This window comes from Xiphophorus couchianus, chromosome 14 (assembly GCF_001444195.1).
Source record: "Xiphophorus couchianus chromosome 14, X_couchianus-1.0, whole genome shotgun sequence".
Taxonomy (NCBI): domain Eukaryota; kingdom Metazoa; phylum Chordata; class Actinopteri; order Cyprinodontiformes; family Poeciliidae; genus Xiphophorus; species Xiphophorus couchianus.
In genome coordinates, this window is record NC_040241.1 from 20,315,306 (window position 1) to 20,328,248 (window position 12,943).

The following is a 12,943-nucleotide window of genomic DNA, read 5'->3' on the forward strand; positions in this document are numbered from 1 at the left end:
GGGCCGGCTGTTCGTCACGGACCCAGAGCCGTTTCCTTTAAAAGTCCCTTCAGAATAAGCCTGGAGCTCCGTCACTGGGCTCTCACGCTCCTCTTCCTCACCAGCGCCGGCCAGAGGTCGTAACTCTGGGCTGGATGGCTGACCTCTCGCTCCGACTCGCTGCCAGACCGGACCGGACCGGAGACAACGCCGGCGCAGAAATACAGAAGGATGCTTTAAAAAATGGGATCTCTGGTAATTACAGGAAAACTTTGCAGGCATTTCCTGAGTCTTCTTCAAGGACTCGGATATTTGTAGCCATTTACGTTCTTCATTGTTCTTGTCTCAGACCTTTGAGTTATCCCCATGAGCCTGCACTTTAGAGAGGGAACCAGCAGAAAATGATGCAACTGCAGGACAACCTAACAGAAAAAAACTTTTTTTTAAAAAAATAAAATGTCAAATTTCACCAAAAAGAAAAATCTATCTAAACTGAAGTATTTCTTTGTAATTTACTTTAAACAGACTCTCTAGGACACGTGTCAAACTTAAGGCCCGAGGGCCAAATCTGGCCCGCAGTAGCTTTCTATGTGGCCCTCCAGACTCCAATTTAAATCAATAAATCACTCCAGTTTTTCTTACAAATCCTCAAAATTCACACTAAATCAACAGATCCCAACATATTTTATGATTTTACACATATTTTCTCAAACTTGGTCAAAAACATTGAGTTTAAGTGACAGCTGAAAGTCACATTTAACATCATACATTAGTTCAAATATTATAAAAATTCCTTACAAATATTTCTAAATTAGCATTACAAAGTATGTGATTTTGATCACAAAAAGCCACAAAACAGTCACTAAATAGCCCCCTGACTGCTATTTATTTATATTTTAACAGTTTTTATCAATACATTCTGGCACAACATTCAGACTTTTTATAGTGACCAAAATGAAAATTAGTTTCAATGCAGTTCAGTTTTTTTATAAGGTGTCAATTCACAACAAATGTTTCAAGGCACTTGAGAAAAAAAAACAAAAACAAAAAAAACACAAAATCATTGTTTGTGTTGAAACTATTATGCTTCCTCTTGTCACTTTAAATCAATAAAAGCTGCTGGCTATGCACCCCAACTTAACATTTACACAAATTTACAACCATACATCTTTGAAAAGCAAACGCGGAGCTTCCTCCACAACCAACATGAATGCATTCAGTCGTTTCTGGATGGTAAGTCAATAACAAAACACTTGTTTTTTCCAGCAGCCATTGTACAGTGGTAAAACCAGCTGATCAAACGTATTGGAGCTAAATTGAGGTTGCTAGGTAACGGGTTGGACGCGGCTGGGGTTGCCAAGTAACGGCCTATGGAATGTGACTCAACAAATGGGAGGTTTTTGAAACAGCTCCTTTTCCAGACTCCAAAAGACATAAACTTATTGTTTTTCAGAAGCAGCCAAGACCCAAAAGGAAGATTAAAAACATCCAACATGTGAATTTTTACATAATAGGTCTACTATCAATAGAAAAATTCCAATATATTTAGGCCAACATCTTCAACTAGTCGTGCATGTCTTGAAATGTTACTTTTTAGCTGGTAAATATAATATTTTGTAGTAATTATCTTAGAATCTTAATCATTTGTGACGACTGATACTGCATGTATAAACCAGGGGTTGTAATGACACTCTTCATTTGAAACAAGTGGCTGTCAAGTTAAACCGAACTAAATAAGAGAGTCTTAAGTAAATGGAAACACAGCATTCTTGGTACTTCCTTCAAAGAGAATGCCATCACTATCAGACCAAATTTAAAATCAGGTTTTACTCTGAGACACCTGATCTGATTTTTTACCTTAGAGCAGAACCAGAACCATTGAAAAAGGATGTTTTCTCCTGAATTTTTGAGGGAATTTAACATCAAGCTTTGAGGTTTTCAGAACAACTCCCAAGAATAATGTCAAGCTAAAGACCCCAAAGTGCCTTTCTTAATGTCACCACTTCAAACGTTTCCACTTATCCTCATCAAAACGATCAGATCCAAAGGTTTCAGAGATGAACCGCAGGATTGGGAAGGTAGCAGACCACCCTCTTTCCCCACCTGAGGTCTGTTAAAACATCCCAGCCCACTAATTCACGGTGACGAAACCCCCCAAACAATTTGGTGATCAGCATCTTGTTAAATTATACAGCTTTTTCCACTGAGCTGCTCAAACTGCATTCCTCAGAGCTAGTTAACACAGCGGCTAATGAGAGGAGCCTGGTGTGTAAAAATGAGTTTACAACCGACAGAAAGTGAACAACAGCAAAGGCCAATTTAGCCTGACGGTAACACCTAACCGCTCAAACACACGCATGACAGATAAAGTTTAAAAACATCCATTTTAACTGGGGTCACTGGTTACATAGCAATAATCTCTGCAGTTGGAAAACATATAAAACTGCAGTTTGTATTTACCCCAATGCATTCATTTAGTTCAGGTAGATAATGGGTTTTGTGGCATAAAACTAGCATAAAAAACATAATTTTGTCAAACGATTCAGGAATTAATTTTACAGAAACAAAGGAAAGCTAACCTTACATGACTCTTCCCATTACATGTACCACCACATACAAAATGTGACTAATCTTGTGTATAAAGGAGTATTTTTGTACTCGGACCCCAAGAGGATTAGTAACCAATTTGGTGGAAACTAATGGGAGTCCTAATAAGTAAACAAACACCATGCTTTTATCTGAAATAGCCTGCAGAACAGGTTGGCTTGCCGTCAGCTGCAAAGAGAAAGTGTTTGGCAAACAGGCAAACTGATGCCTCAGAGTTATAAAACCTGAACAAGCTTGTTTCAGCGTTAAATGTGCTTCTTTTAACAGGTTACGACAGGTCTATGGGCAATACGAAACGTATTCAATGCATTTTTTACACTAAATCATTCCTAGATAATGAGATAGTGCTCGAGTTCCGCTGGGGTTGCTAGGTAACGGGCAGAGCTCTGCTGGGATTGCTAGGTAATGGGCAGAGCTCTGCTGGGATTGCTAGGTAACAGCGCAGTGCCAGTTGAAGGTGGCTCAACATTGTGGAAAGTTTTTGAAACGGCTAATTTCAAAACGCGTAAAAACATGAACTTATTGACAAAAAACATCTGGGTAAAGGTGGGCAGTTAAAGTTTTATCACAATATTTTGTGGTGCTATTATGGTAATGATAAACGTGACAACAGGAAATATTTCTTTTTCACAGCCATTCATTTCAGGTAAATGAAATTATTATTTAGGACACCACTCAAATAGAGGTGTGAATTGTATCACTAAACTGCTCACTGTAAGTGCATTTAATCATATTTTCAAATTTATTAATATTTGTTGATGCTTCAATGGAACAAATGGTGGAGAAAATAAAGGTAAAAAATGTTCCTGAGAATTTAAAGTTTATTGATATCTGAGAATGTGTTTCTGCGTTATTATGTATTACATGAAAATGGTCTCCAAACAACAATATTGTCATTTATCGCAATAACGCCTGGGACAATTTATCGTCCAGTAAATTTTTGTTACTTCCAATAATCATTAAAATATTGTTTACTGCAATTGAGCCAAAAATCTTATTAATTGAGGTTGTAAGCTGAATTACTAACCTCGGCATCGAGGCAGGAATCTGCCCTCTGGACGCCCCCAGAGGTGTCAGTGCGAGTCGTTAATGCACATCTGCACACTTTTAAGTATTTGCGAGCTGATATCATATCTCTCAGCACATGTTTGTGAGAAAGTTTGCAAGGTGAGATCATGACCTGACGGTGTGAAAGCCCTGATCTCAGCTACAGATGGGGCTACTACGGTTTTACTGCCAACACGTGTTTGAAGTTGTGGGCTTCATCTCAGAGGCGATAATGAAACAACTGGAAACCTGTTAGCAAGCTTCCCCTCCAGCCATTTTCCATTGTGTGTCTGGTGAATGAGGTGAACTCTGACCTCAGCATGTTCAAAGCTCCTCTTAAGACACACCTATAAAACAAAATATTTCTTCAATAAACTCCACTTTATGATATTACTTGATAGCATAGCAAAGAGATTAAGCTACAGGATGAAAAAGGGGTCGGGAGACGCAGACGCAGGAGATCCAACAACGCTGGACCAGAAGACACATCCAATTTCACAATAATCTCTCTAAATTATTATTTTTTGAGAATAACTAAAATGGAATCTTATGTAACCTGGGAAAAATGTTTTTGACCTGCAGTTTGCCAGAACCCAACATTTTGGTTATGCCTGATTACAAATGACTTCACACACTTATTTTCTATCTTCTATCATTTTTTTATATTAGCAAACCAGAAAAGACATCAAGTTGTTCCAGGGTCTTTATAAAAACAAATATCCTTATACACATAGTTTTAAAAAAATAATATTGTACACACAGGACAGTTTCAGAAAAGTTTTCATGCACATGAACTGCAAAAATCTGAGGGGCCATTATGGATCGAAAAAACAACAACAAACAACCAACCAAAAACAACAAAAAACTGTGGGGGACCAGTTGCTGGGGACTTTAGATCAAGGACCCCCCTTCCATTAACATGATTCTATTCTTGTTCCTATGAATATTTTGCTTTGTTTTGTTATTTAAAAGCACTGCGATTCATTGTCCATGTGAAGCTGTACACTCATATAGATGTTGATAACTATTCTGGCTGAGAGTGAAAGGAGTTTAGAAAAGCATCACTTTTGAACAGGCGCGTAGGGCAGCCTTGGGTCCTAAGTGCTTGCGGTGTTGAAGAAGCCGAGTAGTAGATAGCAGCCTGAGTGTGACGCACGTTGGATTATGGATGTTGTTCGTGTTTCAAGAAAAAAAAGGAAAGTAAAGAAAATTTACAACAACCGCATGTCTCGACATCCCTTTTGTTCGAGTGTGCAACAAAACGTATGCGTAAATTTCCACCAAAACATAGAAATTCGTTAGTATGAAAAGTCGAAAATTAAATAAGCTTGCTTTTAAATTAAAAACTCATGTTACGTAACAGCCACCAGACGAGCGCCATGACAACCAAACAGTCTTACCTCGATCAACTTTAACGCCGCCGCTTCAACGTTTGAAATGTCCTCCATTTTCTCTAACTCGTCGTCTCTTTCACTTCTTACTACAGATTGGACGGAGCGGAGTCACGTGACTATAGACTTTAAAGACGTACTGTAGCGTCTTAAAGGGACATGAGCATAGAGTACCTAGACAGCCAATAAATACAGCATCTTTTCATGTTTTTAATTCCTAAAGTACTGACATGGGCTAAATGGCGGTGGTCATCGTCATAAATTTTGGTGTGGTTAATTTTCGGTTCATCACCCAGGTATACCAAGAACCCGATAGTTTCACAATTTCCTTTAAATTCTTTTTTTTTTTTTTTTAGCACAATTTAATGGAAATATATGTCCTGTGAAAAATCATCAAGATTACTGTGATTTTCACGCTAACAGTTAATCCAATGAATGTCTTGGCTGATAATGAATGACCTGACATTTTTTCTGTTATGTGTGGGTGTAATAAAGAAAGCCAGGGTTGCTACGGTTCCATTGACCACAGAATTGCAAAAATTGAAGTGACAAAAAGTACATTTGCTTAATAGAAACATGCTAATTTAGAAAAAAATGTTTTAGCGGTGTTTTACCGGTGTTTTACCAGGTAGCTTTATAACCTGGTATCAAAATTGGTTTATTTCTCAAAACTGCATTGGAAACACTTTTTTCACTTCACACAAAAGTCACAGGATTGTTGTTGAATTCTTTTTTTATATTATTACTGAACAAATTTATTCACGTTTGATTTTAATTGCATTTAATATTAAATGGAAACACTGCAAATTGTGTTTTTTCAACATTAGCGGAATACTGACAGCATTGTGAGCAAATTTATAATGGAAATGACATATTGTTGAATTTAGCACTTTAGCATTAGCTTCCATTTAATACTGTATACATGTACAGCTTTAGTGTTAGCGGGGCTAATGTTTATGACTAGCGCTTCAGGGGTAGCGCAGCTAATCTCCATTACTTCTTGCGAACATTTGCAATTGAAATGCTGCCATTGTCGAAAAAAAAAAAAATCCTCCTACCACTTCCTGTCGTTTCTGCCAGTAGTGACATCTGGTTTGCAATCATGGGACAGTTTTACAAAATAAACCAATTTCAATAAGGCTGAAAAAAACCACTACAGAATCAACTGAGCGGTGAAACAGAAGGTCGAATGGAGTCAGGAAGGAGGAAAAAAGGCTGAAGGTCTTGGAAAATGAAAGAGACGGTGGAGTGAAAACAGGCCACCCAAACTGCAAACACAACCTGCGGTCAGAGGTTCACCGGTAGTTCAGGGTCACCCTAACGGCACCCTGAGGACTGACCATGAAAAAGACAACAATGGGGGGGAAACAGTGAGGTTGTGGGCTGGAAGGAAGACAGAGTAATAATTAAGGTTGAGAGGAATCCCTCATGAAGGGTTTCCAGCCAACGCTGCAGGTTTGTATGAAGGTCAGGTAGCGAAACACTTTCTTCCTAGCAACCAGCATCTCCAAACAGTTTACCTTCGAACCACGTCGCAGCCTGACCGGCCTCCATGTTGACCTGGTGACCCGTCCAGCCTCTTACCAATTTACTGCTAAACCGGATCAAAAGATGACGGGTGGAAGAGTTTAAACTGTGCAGAACCTGCTGCTTTGAACATCCTGAAATGTAATTTAGCCAAAGTAAGACCAAAATTACCAGTTACTGTGCCAGAAAAAAAAGTCAGCAGAAAACCTGGAGAAATTAATCTGCTTTCAAGTGATATAGTTTACCTCCAACGGAAAATGGAGTACATTTCCGCCAAAAATTGAGATTAATCTCAGTAATTTCCTAGAAAAAAATAGGAAATTTCAGTCAAAAATCTGCTCCAACAGGGGCGTGCTGTGGTGGCGCAGGGGGTTAGCACGCCCCACGTTTGGAGGCCTTAGTCCTCGACGCGGACGTCGCGGGTTCGACTCCCGGTCCCGACGACCTTTACCGCATGTCTTCCCCCCTCTCCTCACCCTCCTTCCTGTCTGCCTACTGTACCAAAAAAATACGAGCCACTAGCGCCGCAAAAAGCTCTTCGGAGGAAAAAAAAAAAAAAAAAATCTGCTCCAACAAAATGCAGGAAAAAAAACTAGAAATTTTCTAGAAAAAAATCATTAAATTTCTGACTTTTGAATTTCCTAAAGTTGAAAGATTTTTGAAAAAGTTTTTTAGAGCAATTCTGAGATTAAGCACTAAATTTCAGATTTTTTTCTAACTTTATTCTGGCAACACAATTTTATTCTGATAACAGAAATATTCCCATATTATTTGACTTTGTTGCACTGCTTTAATCTTCTAATGTGATTTTTGGAGGGAATGTTTTTTTATTATTGTTTTTTCCTCTTAGAAGTAAACTTCAAATACTTTTTAAATAGGAAAAAAGTAAGTAAAAAATATTTTTTAAATAAAAAAATGGTACTTAAAATAACATTCTACTATACTGAGATTGGAGATCAGCGTTTTTATCTCTGAAAAAGAACCAAAATAATCCAGATAAAGTTCCAAAGGTTCATGGATGGAAACAGATTGATCGGTTTTATTGATAATATTGACGAAACAACTCTGCAGATACATCAGGTCAGACACACATCATGTCAGAATACATTCTGGCTGTTTGCCTTCAATCATTTCATATTTTACAGCAACAACAGCAAAGAGATTTGTCTCATGCAGAAACACAAAATCTAACATAACTTTTCAAAATAAAACCAACTCTTAAGGTCACTTTTTTCCATCAGTTATTCAAGGCACGTTGCATTCACTGACAGCCGTGAAAATCAGGAGACAACAGCTCTGAGTTTAAATTTTTGAAGGCATCTGAAGAAGTTAAAGTGAGAAGCAGGATTGTCTAAATAAAAAAGGATGTTTAGTGTTTCTAGACAAGAACACAAAATACTCCCTGCAAATATTTAAATCTGTTGTCATAAAAAGCACTTTCAACAGTGGTGGGCTAACCTCTGCACTGCAAAAACACAGAATATTACCAAGTAATTTGGTTTAGTTTCTAGTGAAAATGCATTAGTAAACTTGAAATAGGACAAGTTAACTTACAAACAACTTTTCAGCAAGATACAGAGGCTTGTCTTAAGTAAATAATTTCTTAATATTGATGAGAAAGTTCTAGTTCCATTGGTGCCGTTACCTAGCAACCCCAGCCAAGGCCAGCCCGTTACCTAGCAACCGAGTTCTAGTTCCACTGGCGGATTATTTCAGTTATAACGAGACATTTTCCCCATGTTAAAAGTGAAATAAGCTGTGTCCGAATTCAGGGTCTGCATCCTTCGAAGGATGGATTTGTAGGCCGATTACATCATAGCGTGGCAACAAGGCCTGTCTGAATTCAAAGACTCCTTCACATGCGGCCTCCAAATGCGTCCTTCTTTTCCCCAGATTTGAAGGATGGGTCCGGTGTATCCTTCACGGCCCATAATTCATTGCGGGTCCCAACCGGGCGTTCAGGAAGAGCAACAATAGCGGTGAAGAGCGGCAAATAATTTTGTTATATTACACTTTAAATGACACAACTAAAAACATTGTGATTTTGTACAACAATTTTAGGCGAGAATGTCAGTGTGTAAGTCTCAAATATCTGCTCGGTTCACCAAAACGTAACCTGCTCTGATATTTTCGGACATGTCTGCTCCCGCTGCGTTAACAGCCAGCTCCCCTCGCCAGCTGCCAGCTGGCCGGGAGCTTCAGGTTCGGTAAACCGGAGGAGAACGCCTGACTCCTGATACATTGTTATAAAAACTCCCGCTAGCTTTCCCCAATGAGTGGAAGTTAAACACCGATATTATCCAGACAGGTAATATCTAGTTGTAAAATGTTTGGTTTACTAAAGTATTTAATTTATTCCTGAGCAAATCGGTTTGATTGATTAAAGTTAAGCCTTCAAACATACTAGTTTTATTTAACTGTAACGGCTTATCCAAGATTTGGAGAGTATTTGAAAATGAATAATTTGCTTATATTTATTCCTGGTAGAAATGTGCAATACATGTTTGAACATTTTAGAATCAAACTAACAGATTTATTTTTTACTACGGAACAGCCTTTACAATAAAAGGTGAAGAATAATACAGAAATCAGGAGTAATGCACGACAAATAAACAAACTTGAGCTCCGTTGTTTTTTCTTCTTCGCCGCTCTCTGCTTCACGCTGTTACGGTTGCTAGGCAACATGAGTTACGCTGAGGTGGGGGCGGGGACAGTTGGTGGAGGCTAGACCTGGATCACGTAGGACCCGGTCTACGTAGACCGATCCTTCCAAGGATGCAGACCTTGAATTTGGCTATAATCTGTCAATAGAACTTTTTCATTAATATTAAGGAATTATTTACATAAAACAAGCCTCTATATGTTCCTGAAAATTAACTTTTGAGTTAGTTTGTCTTATTTCAAGTTAAATAAGATCCTTGCTCTAGAAACTAAACCAAAATGAATTAAGATTTTGTGTTTAGCAGTGGCATTAGGATTGCGCTAGTAGCATTAGCAGAAGTGTGCCCACCACTTAGCTAATGTAAAACCTGAGTGTAAAGTTTTCACCCCCCCACTGCCTAAACCAAACGAAACCGTTTCTGCGCCTGAACGCATCCTGCTACGTTCCCAAATCTGGATGTTTTGCTTATTTTTAGTCTTTTGATTCTGAACATTTTGGTAAATTTAAAGGCTGTTTTGATCCAGTTTGGGAAAGATTTGTTAGGAATTTTTTTATGTTTAAACTATCCAAACGTTTCTGATTGTTTTTATTGGACCGGCGCTGCTGTAGGAGCTACACACCGCGATGCTATGAGTTCATATCAACTGGCTTCATCTCTGAACTAATAAACCCGAAGCTCTGAGATCAACAAGAACAAATCCGAGACTTAACCTGCTGAACCCCGAGGACCGAGAGGCCGGATAATGACAGGTTTATGCTAGGCTACATTACTGTTACTTAAGCTGAGCTCAAAGACGGAACATAACTTAAACATGCTGTTTTTAGTGTTTATTTTACCATAATAAAATAATAATGAAATACAAATTACTAAAATCAAGTGAATAAAGCAGCGTGGTTGTTTAGGTTTTTTTGTAGGAAATTGATGTTATTCATTCATTAGCAAGAATTTTGATAATTTTCTACATTAAAATTTAGTTTTTAAATTATTTTTTGATGAGATGAACAAATGTATTCAAGACCAGGATTTGGGTCACTTTTTCTAAAATACTTGCTATATATTTAGAAGAGTTTAGTAAATTAAATAAGAGCTGATTTATGCTCAGATCAATCAACTTTTCAGTGAAAGTTTCTAAAAGTTTGGTTGTAAAAACAATACTTTGAATTGTAATTAATATTTTTAATTGCAAACAAATTATGTCAATAACTTTACGACGATTAAAAATGAAAAGTTGGGTGCCACAAAAAAATCAGAGCAAGTGCTACAAATGGCCCTGGGCCGCACATTGAACACCCCTGGAGTAGAAAGGCGACTAACAATAAGAGACAAAAGAGGCAGAAACAAAAATGTTAAATTAAATAAAGACGATTAAGTGAAGGCAAACAGGAAAATGCTAATAAAGGAGATATTAATTTGTTTCTAATAAGAAATCCCACAACACCCGAACGCATCATGTGACCTCACCGAGATTCTGAGCAAAACAAACCAACATCTTACTTTTGTTCAAAATTTATTTGGTTGAAACATTTCAAGTCTGGACAGTTTAGGCTTTTGCTCTTCCTTCTTTTTTCTACTTTTGGACAATTATGATCCGTAACCATAGCAACAAAGTATTGTTTTTACAACTAAAAGCAGCTGTTTAGCATCTCAAAAATTCAAATAACACCTGAACTTTGACCTCAAATCTAAGAGGAGTAGAAAAAGGAGGCAGAGAGAGAAGAATCACATCATCATATCCCCTACTCCAGCATCTCTCTGCTCGGCTTTACTTAAAGCGGAGCAGCAAAGGAAATTAGGTGGATTAGCATTGCTAGCAAAAAACAATCGATGTCATTCAGGATGTTATACTGTAGAAAATCACCTCTGCTTCCTGTTTATTCAGCTGTTAGGATGTCATGGAACAGTCTTCAGTCAGAGGCTTCTACAGGTGCATTGGAAGACTGACTGGTAGTGGAGATTCTTCCTGACCACAGCGTCCCCATCTGCAACAACATTTAATTTCTCTTTCGGATAAATAAAGTATCTTTGGATTACTGCCTGCCTTGATTTTGCATCTTAATGCATTAAAAATGTTTTTGTTTGTTTTTTTTATCATGCAGATGTTCTGAATTGTTTCATCAGAGAACCGAGTGTTAGCGCACGCTAAAATAAATCTGTGTTGGGTCGTGATGTAGGGGATATAATAAAGGTACAGAGTTTTGGTTCATGATTTTCACTTTCAAAAATGTTTTTCCCATTATAATTTTGACTTTTTGTTCTTATTTCTCACATTTCTTCTTCATAGACCATTAGCTTTGGGTGGTCCAAACGGTCCAACCATCTTCATGGCAGCATAGTTCTAATAAAAACAGACAAAAAAGATGAAAATATGTTAAGGACATATTTTATTTTCTACGTCTGTTTGGCATTAGTTTAGCTTGTTCTCTGCTTCTGCCAAGGGAAACAGACGGAAACTCACCGGGAAGGAGTAGAGGAAGACACCAAGGAAGAGGAAGATGAGGAAGAGGATGATGAAAAGGATGATTAACCATTTGAATCGCCGCCACACGATGAACCTGAGGGTCTTATAGGGGGAGGAGAACCACAGGAAGGACGTCTCAGGACGCCTGTTAGGAGGACGAAGAGGAAGAGGAGCATCGGCCTCGAGGTAAGACAGACCGTATCTGCTGCTAGCCTAAATGCTAACTGTCAGTAATGTGACCGATAACTGCTGCTAGCCTAAATGCTAACTTTCAGTAATGGGATCGATATCTGCTGCTAGCCTAAATGCTAACTTTCAGTAATGTGACCAATAACTGCTGCCAGCCTAAATGCTATCAGTAATGTGACCAATAACTGCTGCTAGCCTAAATGCTATCAGTAATATGACCGATAACTGCTGCTAGCCTAAATGCTATCAGTAATATGACCGATAACTGCTGCTAGCCTAAATGCTAACTACTGTTAATGTGATGCAGAGGAGCTAAGGTGAGGAAGGGATATTTTCATTTTTTCTGCAGATGTTTGAATGTCTGAGGGACTCACTGAGGCTCCTCCAGGTGTGGGTTCATGTTGGGCTCGTCCCTGCCGAGCCCGGCTGGTCTCTCCTCCTGTTCCTGCTCCGTCACTATCTCCAGAGACATCTCCACCTTCCCCTGAAACACGAGATATCCCAACATTTTCTTATTTCATTAGTAATGTTTTGGTTGTTTATTTTGTGGCACTAACTCACATTCACCAGTAAGAATTTAGAGTAATTTCGCTAGCCTAGATGCTAACTGCCCTTAGTGTGACGTTAAATGCCATTAACCTTAATGCTAACTACTGTTAATGTGAGCGTTAACTGCCATTAGCCTAAATGCTCAATTGCATTAATGTGACCGTTAACTACTACTAGCCTAAATGCTAATTACCAAGAGTGCAACTGCTAACCACCATTAGAATAAATGCTAGCAACTATTAGCATCTTTGCAGAAGATGTTAGATCGCAGCTGCTAAAGGCTGTTAAAAGCTAATGCCTTAAAGCAGTCAAGCAGTTTTATGATTATATTCCCTTGATTTAGATACCATGGTCCATGATAAGTATAAAACTGGAGATTTATTTCTATTAGTAGCTAAGTTTATGATTGTCTACTGTTTGCTGAGTAACATGTTTTATTTTGTTCTCAATACGTAACAGATTGTATAGTGGAATTAAAATCTTACTCTGCATTGTTTATTTGCAGAAGAAGCTCAGTGTAAACGTAAGCCGAA

At 38.2% G+C, this 12,943-nt stretch overlaps 1 protein-coding gene across 13 annotated transcripts in view; it reads right to left on the reverse strand.

The window, feature by feature from the left end:
* Positions 1-9,670: 9,670 nt before the first annotated feature.
* dysf (dysferlin, limb girdle muscular dystrophy 2B (autosomal recessive)) overlaps positions 9,671-12,943 on the reverse strand; it is an 88,076-nt gene continuing 84,803 nt past the window's right edge. For 12 of the 13 annotated variants that reach the window (XM_028039160.1, XM_028039171.1, XM_028039169.1 and 9 more), the window contains 3 exons: positions 12,236-12,345; positions 11,670-11,817; positions 10,028-11,549 (listed from right to left, as the gene is read on the reverse strand). In XM_028039160.1, coding sequence (XP_027894961.1) covers positions 11,490-11,549; positions 11,670-11,817; positions 12,236-12,345 — 318 coding nt within the window. In that variant the 3' untranslated portion in view covers positions 10,028-11,489. Of the gene's footprint in view, positions 11,550-11,669; positions 11,818-12,235; positions 12,346-12,943 lie in introns of all 13 variants that reach the window. The other variant, XM_028039159.1, reaches the window with a different exon arrangement.